General features: G+C 34.6%; 1 protein-coding gene across 7 annotated transcripts in view; it reads left to right on the forward strand.

Moving 5' to 3' along the window:
• The window catches only part of DMXL2 (Dmx like 2), an 80,778-nt gene that overhangs the window by 40,701 nt on the left and 23,025 nt on the right, over positions 1 to 17,052 (forward strand). For 3 of the 7 annotated variants that reach the window (XR_012043693.1, XR_012043692.1, XM_072869193.1), the window contains exons 27-43: positions 213 to 343; positions 1,023 to 1,271; positions 2,877 to 3,058; positions 3,419 to 3,549; positions 4,502 to 4,587; positions 4,829 to 5,030; positions 6,094 to 6,211; positions 7,021 to 7,083; positions 7,479 to 7,565; positions 7,646 to 7,767; positions 8,522 to 8,660; positions 9,270 to 9,330; positions 9,417 to 9,544; positions 11,126 to 11,203; positions 11,819 to 11,910; positions 12,499 to 12,551; positions 13,693 to 13,910. Coding sequence is in view for 5 of the 7 variants with exons in the window: in XM_072869193.1 (XP_072725294.1) it covers positions 213 to 343; positions 1,023 to 1,271; positions 2,877 to 3,058; positions 3,419 to 3,549; positions 4,502 to 4,587; positions 4,829 to 5,030; positions 6,094 to 6,211; positions 7,021 to 7,083; positions 7,479 to 7,565; positions 7,646 to 7,767; positions 8,522 to 8,660; positions 9,270 to 9,330; positions 9,417 to 9,544; positions 11,126 to 11,203; positions 11,819 to 11,910; positions 12,499 to 12,551; positions 13,693 to 13,910 (2,140 nt within the window). In the remaining 2 variants the exon portion in view is untranslated. Of the gene's footprint in view, positions 1 to 212; positions 344 to 1,022; positions 1,272 to 2,876; positions 3,059 to 3,418; positions 3,550 to 4,501; positions 4,588 to 4,828; positions 5,031 to 6,093; positions 6,212 to 7,020; positions 7,084 to 7,478; positions 7,566 to 7,645; positions 7,768 to 8,521; positions 8,661 to 9,269; positions 9,331 to 9,416; positions 9,545 to 11,125; positions 11,204 to 11,818; positions 11,911 to 12,498; positions 12,552 to 13,692; positions 13,911 to 15,076; positions 16,505 to 17,052 lie in introns of those variants that run through there. The other 4 variants (XM_072869191.1, XM_072869192.1, XM_072869195.1 and 1 more) reach the window with 3 other exon arrangements.

Below are 17,052 nucleotides of genomic sequence, written 5' to 3' on the forward strand. Positions count from 1 at the left end.
CATTAAAATTGATAATGACACATGGAAACTTTTCAAGTTTTAATAAAAAATGTATTTTGTATACTGTGAAACGATAAAATTATTTACTTAGTCCTACAGAATTTTAATGTTGCATTTTCTGATTAAAATGAGAAGCATGTATATATACTATACTTTATCACAAAAATATTCTAAAATCCTTTCTCATCAGAAAAAAATTAATTTGTATTTAGCAGTCAAACAGAAGCAAATCAGTTTACAGGGATGGTTTATCAAGGACTGCTTTTGAGTGATCGACGCAGACTGAGGACAGAAAGTATTGAAGAGCACGCAACTCCAAACTCTTCTCCTGCTCAGTGGCCTGGTGAGACAAAAATAAGGTTACTTTTAGTACTACTGGACCAGCTCCACATTTCAAAATTATCTCACTGTCATGTAATATGATGGATGATCAATGATGGATAAGCGTTTCTGATTTAGTTCTCAAATTAATAACAACCTTTAACTTTTTCACATATCAAAACAAATAAGAATGAACTTTCTATATGGCAAACATCTTGCTTGAAGAGACCACAATCTTTAGGATAAACTCAATCAGCTGATAATTTGTCATCCTAAAATGTTTTCCTCCAGTCTGCCTCACCCCGTAGCAAAGCCATTTCCATTAGCTGTTGCTAAAGTGCTGTCTTACATCTATGCTTTACTTGGTATAGCTATCAAAACAACTACTCCCAATGTACAAGCATAAATTTAGGTTTTTGAGGTCAACTGTGGAAACAGTGCAGGAATTTCATAGGCAAGCTGAACTGCCCGTAGTATTTGCAGAGAGGTACAATGCAGAAGTCCCAGACCAAAGAAGGCTTTTTTAAATTTTGACCTTTATGATTTAAAAAAAAATATTAATAGTATGTTTCATCTGAATAAAAGTATCATGTGGCTATTAGTATATGTTTAACATAAAATGTAGAGGTGAAACATTTCCTTTTTTTCCATTTGTACTCCTACTCATTTAACATATAACTTTTCCTCTTTTCTCTTTGCAGGTGTGAGCTCACTTATAAATCTCTTAAGTTCAGCTCAGGATGAAGATCAACCAAAGTTAAACATCCTACTTTGTGAAGCTGTTGTAGCTGTCTACCTGAGTCTCCTTATACACGCCCTTGCAACCAATTCATGTAATGAATTATTTCGACTAGCAGCCCACCCTTTGAACAGTCGAATGTGGGCTGCTGTTTTTGGCGGAGGAGTGAAACTTCTTGTAAAACCTCGAAGGCAGTCAGAAAATATTCCAGGTACTTTATTCTCTAAAGGTCATACTAATGATTTGCATTTTATACCTATTAGTAACCTAGTTGGAGAGATTTCCTTCCTTTTAAAGACAAAACCCAAGCAAGCAGAATTCAAGTATCTACTAGCAAGAAAACTGTTACATTAATTAAAAAGCAGAAAAAAATACTAGTCTTGCAGTTGTCCTTTGTAATGGCACCCAGCACACTTTGAATTTGCCATAAAAACTGTACAGTTATTATATTGCTAAATATTACTGTTAGATGCTTACTTATAACACTTTTCAGGACTTTGTCATTATTTTTTAGTGAAAAAACCAGACGGTATAGATCAGTGTTAATAGCTATGGTTTTCTGTATGTGGGAGATGAGTGTTATTGTTTAATGACTGCAGTAACTTCGAAACAGTATTTCTGAAACCAATTTCTATTGCAAGATATTATTTCACCTTGCACAAGACCACAGAGAAGAAATATCAACTTCATCTGTCAGAAAAATAGTTCATGCATATGTAAGCTCCAACTAAAACCAGGAATTTTGCAGACAGATGAGCATGTCTTAATACACTGCATGAGGAAAAGCAAAAGTGGAGATTGAATTCAGGCTCTGGAGACAAAGGCAAATACAACCATTTGTCATAGACTTCACACTGCAACAATACTGAAAATCATGTCACGCAGACTTTCAAAACAACGATAGGCTTGAAACTTATGCAAAAATTAGATGTTCCATATCTGAAATATAAAACAAAAGAGTAGTAAGGCAATGCACCATTATAAATATGCACAACAGATATTTGTCATTCATGGAATAAATTAAACTCATTAGGGCAGTTGTTTTCACAAGATGTTAATATGAATAACTTACATAAAGTCATGTCTTCATTTGAGATGTATTCTGTTTTCCTTTAACCTACAAGCTGCTACAGCTTCTGATGTTTCAGAGGATGGTAATGAAGGTTTGTAAAAACTTGCAGTGTAGATGAATGTTAGTAGTGGCGCTTTAAAAAAAAAGTTTTTCCATATCTAGCTCCTTTGTAATAAAGTAAGTGTCATCTTCAATGTTGCCTGGCCAATAATGCTTTGAAAAATAAATTCTACATTAATATTTTGATAACTATTAAGACATTTTAAATCATAACACTTTAAAATAGACTTCAGTTGTCAAAAAGCCTGTGTCTCTATTCAAATTTTCTTCACTATCTTAAGAGTTCCTTGGTTTATATTTTGAATAACTACTGCTACTTGTGCAGTTTACAGTTTAGTGAAATTTTATATATCCCTTTTATTCCTCAACAAAATTTCTTAATTTCTTTATTGAGAAATTTTTCAGCTAAAAGCTTTTTACTTAAAAGCTACATCTCCTCAGAACTTAATCCAGATAATAAAATTTATTTCTCGTGATATATCCAATGCATAAATGCCACACTTATTGAATTTATCATAAGTGAACTTTTTGTATGATTACGCTTACTTTATTTAGGCTGGCTTTGATTTCTGAATCAGTAGAAATTAGTACCAATAACAACAGGTTTAGTTGCTTCAGTTATAAAATACAGCCATTTCTAAAGATGCAGTATTAATATCATCTTTTCAAATTACCTGAATTTAGCACCACCTCTTCCATCAGAAGAAATGGATAAACATCGCCGTCGGTTTAATATGAGAATGCTAGTGCCAGGAAGACCAGTAAAAGATAGCACCGTACCACCACCTGTACCTGCAGAAAGACCTTCTTACAAAGAAAAGTTTATCCCTCCAGAACTCAGCATGTGGGACTATTTTATGGCAAAGGTAATTTAAAATGGAAAATATAAGTTACAGTTCATAAAAGCATATTTCTTCTCTGTTAAGTTTTAAAGGACAAAAATAATGTGAAAATTCTGAGTGCTCTTCATAGCAAGCTGCAGAATATCATCTTCGTAATAAAAGATGAAGAGCCTACAAGTCTATTACTTAACTTTCAAAACTTGTCTCTTGTCAATAACAGAGATTATCACTTTTCCCCTTGCTACTTGTTTATGTTTTAGGGAAACTTATTTACAGGTTAAGTTGTTGTCATTTGAACTCTATGACAGTCATAACTAAAGTAAGAGTTGAATATTAAGAGATCAGAAAATTGCTTTTATAGCAGACTTTTATTTTGCGTTGCAGCCATTTCTTCCTTTATCAGATAGTGGTGTTATATATGATTCCGATGAAAGCATTCACAGTGATGAGGAAGATGATGATGCTTTCCTCTCTGATGTACAGATCCAGGAACACAAAGATGCCAATTCTTACAGGTTAGCAGAAATTGCCACTATTTTAGAATAATTATGGTATGTGCTTACCTTTGCTTCCAAACTGAAGAAAATATAGGTCCTCTGCACTGTCCAGTTTAAGTCAAATAATTTTAGCACTGTGGATAGACTTATCTGTGGCAATGGGATTACAGAAATGACAAATTCTCATCACAGTAACAGTTCCCTATTTACTTGCCTAAAAACAAAAGGATTACAAAGTCAAAGCTTTGCATTTTTTGGGGAGAGGAAAAAACAAATAAACCCCTATCTTTGTTTTTAAGGTACAAAGAACATGAGGTACCACAATGGCAGCTCTAGAATTATATTTAGACTACTGATTCAAGCAGATCTTTAGTTTTTGAATGAGGGGCAGATTAAATAGAACATTTAAAAAAACCAGAAAATGTTGCAAGATAAAATGAAATAAAGTGGATGACCTCAGCATTATAATAATGGAGAAAAATGATGGCTCTTTTATGTGTTCAAGTCTCTCATTAGTCCTTAGAGCTATTCTGTACAGGATTTGTATCTTTAATATCTGCAAGACTCTTTCAGTGTGAAAGCTTCTGCCATGAATGCCAGACTCAAGTAACGACTTGTCTGTATTCATCATGATTTCATGGAGAATTTCAGAAGGTGTTTCAGGGGGCTTGTACTTTTCAGTCTTGCAGAGGCTCACGCACGCACACTCTTTTATCTGGGGGAAGAGTACAATAATCTAGGATTTGTAAAAGAGAGAAGGGGATGCTATGTGTTACAGCAAGGTGCCCTCAGAGGCACCCTTATATTGCATAGTTGATATATAAGTAGTTTCCTCTATGTGTCTGGTAAAACTCAGTGAACCATCTACACTGTTTTTCTAATATGTGTATTTGATAGAAGGAGAAAAATATTCTGCAGATAACTGTGTTAGTGTTGTTTTAACACAACTAAACATATTCTTTTTATACAGCTGGGCTCTTCTGCATCTGACAATGGTAAAATTAGTTCTGCACAATGTTAAGAACTTCTTTCCCATTGCTGGTCTGGAATTCACTGGTATGTTAAATTCCACTTTACATTTTAGTTTTCTATATAAGTGGCTTTCTGTCAGACTTTGCTTTTTAATTTTCATTTTTAAATTTAAATAATTTAATACATTATTTTTTACAATTGCTAACAAGTACATTTCCTTTCAAGATTTTTTTTTGGATGGTTGTATTATTCTGTTTTTTTATACACACTGTAACTTAAATGATTTTTTTTCTTTAAGCCTTACTTTATTAATATTTCTGTTTAGATCTGCCTGTAACATCACCATTGGGCATTGCTGTAATAAAAAATTTGGAAGACTGGGAACAGATTCTTCAAGATAGAATGGACCAGTTTGAAGGCCCGCCGCCAAACTACATCAATACTTATCCTAGTGACCTTGGCGTAGGTGCAGGACCAGCTATTCTCCGCAATAAAGCAATGATTGAACCTGAAAACACACCATTCAAGTAAGTATTTTTTTCCTAGAAAAAACACATTCTTTGATCGTAGAAATACTAAAGAGTATTTCCACCTAGAGTTAAACAGCCAGGTGAAGGTTGGCTAGATCTTAGTTCTAGCCAGTGCTTTACAGAAACCACTTTCCCACATCCCTGTGTTCCTTCTTATGCAGCTGTCTCCTGCAGCAGCCTTTACTTACTCTGCTGCACCTTTCACAACTGCAGCAAGAAAGGAAAATAAGAAGGAAAGAGCAGAGTTTGGAGGACTACAAATCAAGGGCAATGGCTCCTGCTGGGAGGACCCTATTCAACCGCTTTTACTATTCCTCCAGTAGCAGCTGTCTCCCACCCTACCTCAGCAACAAAAGAAGAGTTATATAATACGTGTATATGTTAGGAGGAGGAGAGAAAGAAAGTTGTAGTACGGTCCTTGTAAAGCCAATCCTCCTGTGTTTAAACCAATGTCATGCTTGCAGGTATCTTTAAATACAGATAGTGAACCACGTTTTCAACTCAAAAATAGCTTGCTTTTCTCAACATACTAAAATACAACTTTAGGTTTGCTCACTATATATGACTTTGGATTTGTGTGGTTGATACTGCTATAGAATTTTATTAAAATATTCTTACAAACATGCACTGCTTCTTTAGAAATATTTGTCCTCAAATATGAGGCAATGAATTTTATTTGGCTCATATATGAGCTAAATATTTGTGAATTCTTTTGAATACTGAAATAAATATGTAAGGAAATTCTGTAGGGCCAGCATAATTCCAACATAAAAGCAGTTTTTTTAGAGTGCAAATATAGACATAAATGCAAGTCAGCAGATTAAACTGTAGTACTTGGAAGTTAGTAACATCATGTGGATTTTAAAACAATGCAAGGAAAAAGTATCTCTTGATATTTGCCTTGAACAAATTAGAGCTTAAACTTTGGTTGGGTTGGTTTTTTTTCTTCAAGTTGGAATTTCATCTAAAGTCATTCAGAGTCTTTCTTTAATTTTTTTTTTTTGTCCACCTTTAATTACACTGAAGCTTTTTTTTTTCCTTTTTTTTCTGCTTTATCCAGATCAAAGGATTATTCAGCTCTTCCAGCAAAAAGGCTTTGGCATTTTCTTGTGAAGCAAGAACTTCTTCAGGAGACTTTCATAAGATACATATTCACAAAGAAAAGAAAGCAAAGTGAGGTAAACAAAGGATGTAACTTTTTTTTAAAAGAAAGCTCAATTATAACTGTTCCTCAGTCTCTTCAGTTTTGTTTTAATTTTCCTTTCAATTTTTTTGTTGGCATTTCAATTTCCTTTCTTTCATTTAACAGTGTTTGGATTTTTTTTCTAAATCAACATGACTGTCATGTTGTTTATTGAAGTATCAACTGAACCGAATATTTTTAGACAAGACATACCTCACCTTACCTTTATGTATTTGAATACTGTCCTAATAAAGAAACAGAACATTTGCGATAACGGTAATAAGTAAATAAATTTGAGTATTCATATAATTTTTTGTGTGTGTCATATTGAAAAAGAAATTTAAACGAGCTATTACTTTGTGTATATGTATATATGCATGAGTAATATATACATATAAAAGTAATATTACACAGTAATATATAATATGGGGCTTTACGAATTGTACCAGTTAAAACTGTAATGAGTTCTAACTGAAAATTTAAACCAACACATAAGTACCGTGAGAAATAAGTATACTATTTAATATCTTTAAGAATTCCTGTAAGTACGGAGTTTGTGTGTGTATTACTCCTCCATTTATTTACTATATCATACATTTTGTGTTCATCTAGGAGGCATTACATTTTAAGTGAGTTTGTTTAGATTCCTGTCTTAGTTTCTGTGCCTTTTATAAAAAGTTAAAAATACATTTGTCATCATTTACTGACAGAGTGGCCTTTAAAATCTAGTTTGGAATGTTTCATTCTTTTTTTATATTTGTTTGTGCATGTGTTTTGTGTTTGTGACTGTGTGATGTTATGTAGTCTGTAGAAGATCGTGTGGAGCAGGTCAAACAAAACTGCGTAGCAGAAGATCACAAAAACAAGGTAGTATCCCTTCTCCCAAACCTCTAGCACATTCTTAAAAGTTCTGTGGAACTGGCTTTTCTTTCTCTAATGTGACTAACAGAAACTATATGTTCTGTGTAGTCTGTGTGGCAGGCTTTTAATCAGTGAATTAACTTTGGATGTCCTGATAATTGGGATGAGTGAACACCTTGTAAATAGTGTTGCACACACAACTTTGTGTTTCTTACACTTAAATACAACTTTTGGCTTCTAGACCACCAAAGAATATGAGGAGTCTAAAGTTTAGCTTCCTAAACAATGCTGAGGCCACTGAACTTTTCTTGCATGAATTTTGTATAGATTTTTGCAGTCTGAATGTACCACTACAAAATGGAGTTTCATGCTAATTGAGATTTCTTATAAATGTTTTGTAGGTTGAAGCAGATCTTGGCTACCCTGGAGGAAAAGCAAAAATCATTCACAAAGAATCAGATATGATAATGGCATTTGCAGTTAATAAGGTAAGCCTCAAATACCACAGCAAGTGTAATAAAAAGGTCTTAATTATAGTTAGTATAAATTTTCTATTTGTGCTGCATAGGCAAACAGCAATGAAATTGTTTTGGCATCTACACATGATGTTCAAGAACTTGATATTTCAGCTCTACTGGCTGCTCAGTCATTTATATGGATCGGGGAAGAATATGACAGAGAGTCTAAAAGGTAGGATTGTTTCTTTGTGGTTATATTAAGAGTATTGGTTTATTGTGAGGCTGCATATATAATACCTGCGTAAGCGCAACTGGATCATACAAAAAAAGTTAATTACTCTTCTTCAGTAGGTTTCAGATTGCTTTACAAAGGAGTGAGGGAAGGCAAGAGAATTATTACTGTCTGTGTTTTACACACGGAGAAACTAAGGTTTTGAGGAGTTTGAGTATTTTAGGCATGTCTGCACTGCACAGTGAAGTAAAATCCCACAGTACATAAGCTAATAAAGGAAGTGCTACGTTAGAAACACTGCAGTTGCATCATTGCAGTGTTGAGGCTAGTTGTGGTAGCTGATGCAAGTTGTATAATGCATTGGCCTGAATTACTGTCTCCTCCGTTATTGCGCTGAGAACTGTGAACGTACCAGTTGCAGCAAGCACTCATCTGTACCACACTCCGTTGCATACAATAGATATACATATAGACACATAGGTCAGGAATATTCCAACAATATTCTTCTCAAGAGAGCTTATATTCTCAACATCTGTCTACCACAGTTAGGATCATCTGTTGAGGTTAAACACCAATAGCTTTGGAGCACGTGGAAGGCATTTGTACAATGTAAGTGCAGGAATTACCAATTTATAGTCTCATTATAATCACTTCCTCTACCCACTGCCATTAGGCTGTTGACAATGAGACAAGCAAACAGCATTGGTAGCAAAGAAACATTTGTTTAAAGCAGAACACTGCTGTTCTTTTACAGTTCTGATGATATTGACTTTCGTGGTTCTACCACAACACTAACTCAGTCAACTGCACCATCTTTTGGAGTGAATCAGATACAACCATCTCCATCTATGCCATGGTTAGGCAGTGGTCAAACTAGCACTGGAGCTGGTGTGGTAAGTACTTTTTTTGCATGCAGCTCAGGAGACTGGTACATTTTTTAGCATATTATTTAGTAGAGAGACTTAGTGTGCATTAGTCATCATACTGTTAATTCAATGTTGATATAAAAGGCCTACAATGACCAAGACCTGGCCAAAAAGAAGGCCAAACTAAGCATTTTCTTGTATATTGTGGCATAGAATTATTGTGACATAGAAAATAATGGGACAATCAGGTTTTTCTCTTTCTTATGGGTGCTTTGAGGTAGGACCTGGAGTTTCTGGGGACAAAACAAACAAAAAAAGCCAACCAAAACCAGAACAATCCCAAACTTTAAGTTCTCGCATAGGGACTAATATCAAGAGCACACACATCAGCATCTACTTAAATTCTTTGTATAATAGAAGATAATACTATTTGAACTTTCATGTCTAAAAAAGCTGTTATAAACAGGCTTTAATTACTACAATGCAACTAAACATAATTAGATGCAAATAATGTTAGCTTAACAGGCTTTTTTTAACTGGGGGACACTCACCATGTAGTAGTATAAAAAAAATTGAACAGTGTGTTTGTGTCTTTTTTTCAAAATTATTTTAAATTTTTTTTTGTTTTGTATGAAGCTTATTAAAAGAAACCTGAATAACGTCAAGAGAATGGCTTCACATCCAGTCCATCAGTATTGTAAGTGAATCACACTTACTAGTATGCAATAGATAATTTTCTATAAAATACTTTAGTATTAATGAACATCTATCTTTTAATCTTAGATCTTACAGGAGCACAAGATGGTAGCGTTCGAATGTTTGAGTGGACAAGGCCACAGCAATTGGTATGCTTCCGGCAGGCTGGGAATGCCAGGGTTACAAGAATGTATTTCAATTCCCAGGGCAATAAGGTAAGTACAACATTTAGGATTTTTCCTTTTTTTTTTTTTTTTTTTTTTAATTCATAAGGAAACATTTGGTTGTGCTGTGAACCTCTAAAACAGTTTTAACTGGTGACACACAAAACTGTTAAGCTGTCCTAGAATGATGGCATAAGCAGTATCATATCATTCATTTTGGCTGCATATGGAAGCTTTGTAATAAACGTTGACCCTTATTCTCCTTTCTCTTCTGTCAGCGTTACACTACTATTCCATATCCCATTTGCCGCATTTTCAGACTTTTTGTTCTCCCTGTTCTAAAATCTGTGTTCCCATGTGATTACTTTTTTAAATTAAACATTTAAAAAAAACATACTGAGCTTACTTACTTTGTAGAATCAAACTTGTATCAATATAGGCACGGGTCTTCAAGAAGTGCTTCACACTTCGCATTCTGGCCAAGATAAAGTTTTGACAGAATGCATTACCTAGACGATATATATAATACAGCCTATTAGTTGAAGAATACAAGTATACTCCAGTACAGTGGAGAGCAGAAAGAGAGTACAAAAGAGCTATACGCTTTGGCCAGAAATGACTCTGAGGTATACGAGATGCAGAAAACAGAGTGGACAAAGAAAGAAATTGGGAGGAATATCCACCTCTTCCATTTTTCATGTTGCCCATTCTGTTATTTTAGCAGGTGTTGTCTGCATTTTACTGACAAACTATTTAAATTCATTGTAGTTAAAAGCCATAAAAGTGAATTATAGGAGTTTGGGCATGACTGTAAGATAGCTATAAAACAGCAAAGGTCAACATAAAGAAATAGCTGGAAATATAAAGTATCTCCCAGCATACCTATTTTCAGGTAGCATAAAATCTCATTTAAACTTTTTTTAAAAATTAGTGTTTTGATTATGTTTTGAGACATTGTAACCTTAACATCACATAGGACTCAATTTTAAGTAAGAAATTAAGATGTACTTGTTGTCCCCACTGCTTCACATGGAGGTCACTCAGGCAGGACTCATGAAACCTGACTAAAAGGAGAAAATATAAGAAATAATTCTAAATATTTTTAAAAACATTTTGTAAAATACTTACCGAATATGCTGTATAGAATATACAGTATTAAGTGTTATGCATTTTGGTTAACAAATATAACTCAGTCACTTTATCATTCATGATATAGTACAGTCCTTCCATAATTGTTCTTATCATGTTTTTATGGCATGCTATCATGCATCTTACTTTACTAAGCATTTTCAAGTAGAGTCATGGAGTAATGATGCCTCTGTAAGCTTTAGCATTTAACATTAGGATTTGAAAGATAAGCTTCCACACTTAAAAAGCCTCCATTTCCAGAAAAGAGTTAGGTATGTAGGAGAGCATCAATAATTAAATAATCATTAAACATTCAGCACTGAACTCACTTGGCTTCTAAACTACTTTTTTTGTACCTGATAATCATTGTTGTTGATATTTAATGTGCAGGCAATGGTTTGGTGTTTTAGGTGCATTTTTTCCTGAAGTCAGCTGTTTACTGTCATGAAGTAAGCATCCAGTAAGCAGTACGTTACGCTAATAAATGCAGTTCATTCCTTGCAGTGTGGTGTTGCTGATGGTGAAGGATTTCTAAGTATTTGGCAAGTAAACCAAACCACCTCAAATCCTAAGCCCTATCTGGTAAGTAAACAGAAATTTTTATTTTTATTTTTTTTATAGAGGAAAGTTAAATCTTTAAGACTTCAGACAGGCCAAGAGCATAAGAGTTTCACCGAGATGTTTCTGATTTTGCTGCTTTTTAATTGGCATAGTTTATCACAACAACTGTAGAGTTTCAATGATATATCTTTGGAAAACTAACTGTACAATAACCATAAGCTGCAATGTAATTACAAATACTACTTCAGCATTACCCTTGTTTAAATTAAAAATCAGAGCTGACAGTAATGACTTTACAACCCCATGACTTAGCAAAAATACACTCTGCAATTCTTTTCACTGCTTCTTAACAGTACATGAAGACCATGCTTAATTTGAAATTCAGACTATTGTGATACACTATATTGTGGATTTGTTATAGTTCACTTATTTTAGTATCTTTTTATTTTATACTGGATTTTTAATCCATTGCTCCATTCTCTGACGCTTCAAACTGTATTGCCCGTCAGTTTTATTTAAACTTTGTTTAAAAGACTGCTTGTGTTATGCTATCAGTGAGATCAGACTGATAGTAACTTTTGATGCAGACTACAACTGGTAAGATTGCATCTTTTTTGTTTGTTTTGTTTTTAATAGAGTTGGCAGTGCCACAGTAAAACCACAAGTGACTTTGCATTTATAACCTCTTCAAGTCTAGTTGCTACATCGGGACAGTCCAATGATAACAGGTGTGTTTAAAGAAACAATGAGAAATTTCACCAAAGCTTTCACCATTAACCTGCTAGCTCTTGTGCATTAATGTGTGGCTGACACTTTAAGCCTCGGTGTTCTAAGCTTTGTTACAGCTTGAACTTGCCAGATGATTTCTTTGAACATCATTCCTTCAGTCACTTGTTTCCCAAATTTAGTTTTTGTGAGGAGTGGTCAACAGTTAACCAGTTTTTTCAAGGTGTATTCCAAATGCAACTAGTTTGACGTGATGCTGTTGCTGGGGGGGAGAAATATGTTCAGCAAAGGCAAGATAATTCTTTTTCTCTGAAAAGAACAACTTCTATAATTTCTTGGTACAACCTAGGATTAGTACACATCTTAAAGATAGAAAGTATAGTTCCACTAAGAAGCATAAAAGAGCATAGAAAGAATTAAAGCTCTTAACTCTTTGCAATATGCTCGCCAAGGACTGGAGAGAGTCAAGGGCTCCTCATTCAATTCTACCTTCTAGGCGTTGACATAAAATGTGAACACTTTCTGAGTCATGTCACCCCATGAATCACTTAGCAACAGGCCATAACAACTTTTTTTTCCCCCCCACTCAGAAATGTGTGTCTCTGGGACACTTTGGTTTCATCTGGTAACAGTCTTATACATGGTAAGTACTACAGTGAAAATTAAACCTCTACTTCTTATTGACTAAGAAAATAGAGCATGTGTATGCATTTGGGGCAAGGGGAAAAATTTGCACTGTGGAACTGGTCTAAATATGTGTTGCACACTAATGCAGGCACCAGAACTAGTACTATATAGTCTCTAGCATGATGTTAATCTGCTCTATATAGAAAAGTATGAAGAAATAAGGTCATACACAAAGCTAGTTTTGTGACAGTATTAATAAAGTCTGAAATATCTGAATACAGTCCTGAAAAAAAAATATCAGCTGACTAATTAAGGCTGCATTATTGAACTCTCATGTGTATGCAGGCCTTCACTTAAACTGGCACTTAATTCATATATCCAGTACTCTGCTGAAGCACAGAGGAAAAGACAACTGTAGGTTAGTAGAAGCAACTCCTTCTGCCTACTGTCCTTGTCTTTCAGCACTTGGACTGGATTCTTAAAAAGATGTTTGTGTTTATTTAACCAAGTTCAATAATTTCATCTTTATGTAACGAACTAAAGCAAAATTATATCATGTTGTGTTATGAAAGAAAAATACCTACAAATCCAAATATAATACCCTGGGCTTTTAAAAGAGAAAATTTAACCATCATAAACATCTGCAAACAACTGCAGTACTTGAATAAGCAATAGGTGCATTCTGAGATTCACATTTTGAAACTAGCAGATTGCACAGAAGTTCAGCCTCATTTTAAAGAAATTGAGTCAAGGCTCCTATGAAAAATAGGTTAGGAAATTAGAATATAATAATATATATCTATAAGGTAATTAATATTTACTTTTAATTGTCTAGTTCAGCTGTACTGTTTTTTTTAACTCAGGAATTTAGTTGAACTTAATATGATGAATTTTATATTTTCTCAATTTTTTAAATTCAGGTATGTGCCTGTATTCTAAAATAAATTAGACTGCATATCATGCTTTCTTGTGCATTAGATCTATATAGCTCTTACGAGAGCTAAAAGCTGTCAGCTGATACGACATTACCCATATGAAGGGATGTATGTGTCAAGGTAGAAAATATTCAGGTAACAATTTGTAGAAGAAATGCATTTTAAGATCAAAAGCTACTTACAGTTGCAAATCTGCTAAATTCTGACATCCTCCTTCTTCAGCCTTCACTTGTCATGATCACGGTGCCACAGTACTTCAGTATGCACCTAAACATCAGCTGCTAATTTCTGGAGGTAGGAAGGGATATATCTGCATCTTTGACATCAGACAGAGGCAAATCCTTTACACCTTCCAAGCACATGAATCGGCTGTTAAGGCCCTTGCACTGGATCCTTCTGAGGACTATTTTGTAACAGGCTCAGCAGAAGGCAACATGAAGGTAAGGTATCGGAGGAGCTGACTTGTATAGGAGTATTTAGCTGAAGTAGTGTATTGACATAGGTTGATCAGCATGCTGTAGCCAGACGAATGTGGTCACAAAACAAAAACAAACCCAAAAAACCCAAACCTACATTTGATATACAGGATGCTTGCCTTACATTTATAATGTAAACTTAAATATACTAATATCCTTCTAAAGCAAGTAGGTTTTGTTCTCCACTAAAGAAAATTAAACAGCCTTTTTGAAGTTGTGTGACTGAATTTTAAGTGGATAAAGCAAAGTGCATGATTCTGAAATCTTAGCTTTATTTTTCATTCTTAAAAATGTTCTGCTTTTGCCTTTGGATATTTCTCTTTGTAATACAGGGGGTGCTCGGTAACTTCAACATTGTGTAAAGTTTCTGTAACACCAAGTTCTGGTTTTTTTGCCCTCAATGCTGTAGCCCCAGACAGCAACTGAGATGTCATAGTAGTAAGAAACAAACAAACAACAACAACAAAAAAAGACCAAAACAGAAATACAGTCCCTGTTTTAAAGGGCTTATTTCCTGAATACTAAAGGAAGGAAATACAAGAACATGGTGAAGAGAAGGAGAATGCAATTTATTTCCTTTTAGCTGGACTGCATACTGTTTAATAGATGCTTTCTGTGCCTCTGCACACTTCATGGCCTGGTCTTGATGAGGGCTCCTGCAACTTAGGACACAACAGAAAGCTCAGACAGCTGTGTTACCACTCTGTATGCGTATTAATTATGCAGCTTACTCTCTGCAGCATTCCTTAGCATAAAAGCATTTCCAGCTGCTGGAAAGCTGACAATAGTCATCTTGGATAAAAATGCAACCTGTCCATTTCTGTAGCTTTCACAGGGGGAAAGGGGGGAAGCTGGGAGGGGCACTACTGATCAGGTACCTCAGGGCAGCTTCACCCTGCTGAGTAACCCACTGGTCCACATTAAGGTAGCCTTACACTGTCTTGCCTTATGCTTCATCAGGAGCTTCTCAAGACTCTTGGACTTGTTGTAATTGTTGCTAATAGACGACAAAAAATACCCTTTATCTTTGCTGAATAGGGTTTACAACAGCCAGGAATCTGAAACATTAGGGAAAAAATACAAATCCTAATTTTAATCTTCTTTTGTCATTTGTCATTCTTTTGATGCAGGTGTGGAGACTGACTGGCTATAATTTAATTCATTCACTTAAAAATGAACATGCTAAGCAGTCCATTTTCAGAAATATTGGTGCTGGTGTCACCCAGATTGAAACTGTGCAAGGCAATCGTATCTTCTCCTGTGGAGCAGATGGCACCCTGAAAATGAGGGTTCTTCCCAATGCTTTCAATATACCTTCAGGCATTTTTGACATTCTGTAGCATTATGTGAGCTAATCCTGTTTTTATATAATATCCCTTTAAGTAGCTGAAAACACAGTGATATGCACTGTGGAAAGGAAATATTCTGTTTCAAAGCAGTTACTGCAGCATTAAGTATTATAGGGAAAAAGGTTAAAAAAAAAAAAGACTTTTACATAGGTATATTTTGAGTATGCCCATAAGGATCACTGGGGTGGAAATGCATGTACTGTATTGTAAAAGCAAAGAATTAAACGCAGTACAGTCAGTCATAGGTGCATTTAGTAAGTGTATTGTAAAGATTCTGACAATTGTCAGTCACTTAACAAGCACTGTGGCTCTACAAGTCAGTAAGCATTTCTGATGTGATTCTGATTATTTTTATTGCAGTTTTTCCCACTAATTGAAGCATGTATACAATTTCTCATTGTAAAATAGTTTAGTTTTAATTAAGGGTACTCAGTGTATTTGATTTTTGCAAGGAAGTGTAATGGATGCAAATGCCGTGGAACATGTGCAATCAAGAACGTACTGTGAGACATGTATAATTTTATGCTGAGAATTTTTTTCCCAATTAGTATTAATACACAGGTGATACTGTAACTTGCACATCAACACATTTTTAAATGCAGTCTTTTTTAATTTGCACACTATTTTCCTTTCTTTGACAGCTATGTTTTCTATTGGACACCTGCCTTTACTTTAGGAATGTATTGTAAGCACTAAATGTTTGTAGTGAAGACATCCATGATTCTAGTCAGCTTTTAATTTTGAAATTCATTTGTCCAGAAAATACTTTATTAAATGAAGCTGTTAAGAGAATACCAATAGAACATATAATGCCACATTTCAGATGAATGTCAGGCTTTATGTGGCCAGCTAGTAAATAGTGGATAAAACTGGTAATTAAATTATTACCACAGTATATTGTATAAACTATGCAGAGTTCAGTATTGTTTGCTTGTAATATAACTAGCTACTGTTGTCAGATGTATTTTTCTGTTGTAAACAAAAAACATGTTCTTAAGAGACTGGAACGGATGTCTGCATATTTAAATGTGTTAACAAACTGTCTTATTCCTCCAATGAAAATTTTGATGTCTGTGCTGTATTGTAAAATATACTAGAATAAAAAGCACCTTTCTCCAAAGGTGATTTTAAATTGCAGGCTATGAAGTATGGGAAGTATGAAAAGAAAGAAGAGTAAATGTCATTGTTTAGTTTTCCCTTTGTAAATTAAATAAATTACTTTTATTTCATGGAACAGTCCATTCCAGAACTCTTCCTTATATTTGAATAGATTTAACTAAACCTCCAGCAGATTGACTGGATGCCGCCTGAGCTAGCTTTAACTTGACCTCAGACTGTACTGAGATAAAAAGGATTAGCTGTTTACATTTTATTTTCAGCAGCCCTAAAAAAGCATAAGGGTAACAGAATGTAGTTGTTCATCTCCAACAAAGGCAGTTGCAAGAAACACAGCCTGGTTCTGTCACTGAGACAAGGCAGAATTTGCTGGCCCTCCTTCTCCACTCCAAGAGGTTGATCTGAGTGGTTCAACAATGACATTCAGAAATTTAACGTGATTTAGATAGGCACATTATCTAGAAACTGTCACATCTGGCTTGAACTGTATTTGCCCAAGTATATTGCCAAGCTGCTTTCTTTTTTAGCCAAAAAGCCTACCTTATTAGTACCATAATTCAATTTTTAAAAGAACAATTAAAAAAACCCAAACCCCATTAAAAAATGACCAACAAAAAAAAAACAACCCACACCCCACAAAA

The sequence above is a fragment of the Ciconia boyciana genome, chromosome 8 (genome assembly GCF_034638445.1).
Source record: "Ciconia boyciana chromosome 8, ASM3463844v1, whole genome shotgun sequence".
Taxonomy (NCBI): domain Eukaryota; kingdom Metazoa; phylum Chordata; class Aves; order Ciconiiformes; family Ciconiidae; genus Ciconia; species Ciconia boyciana.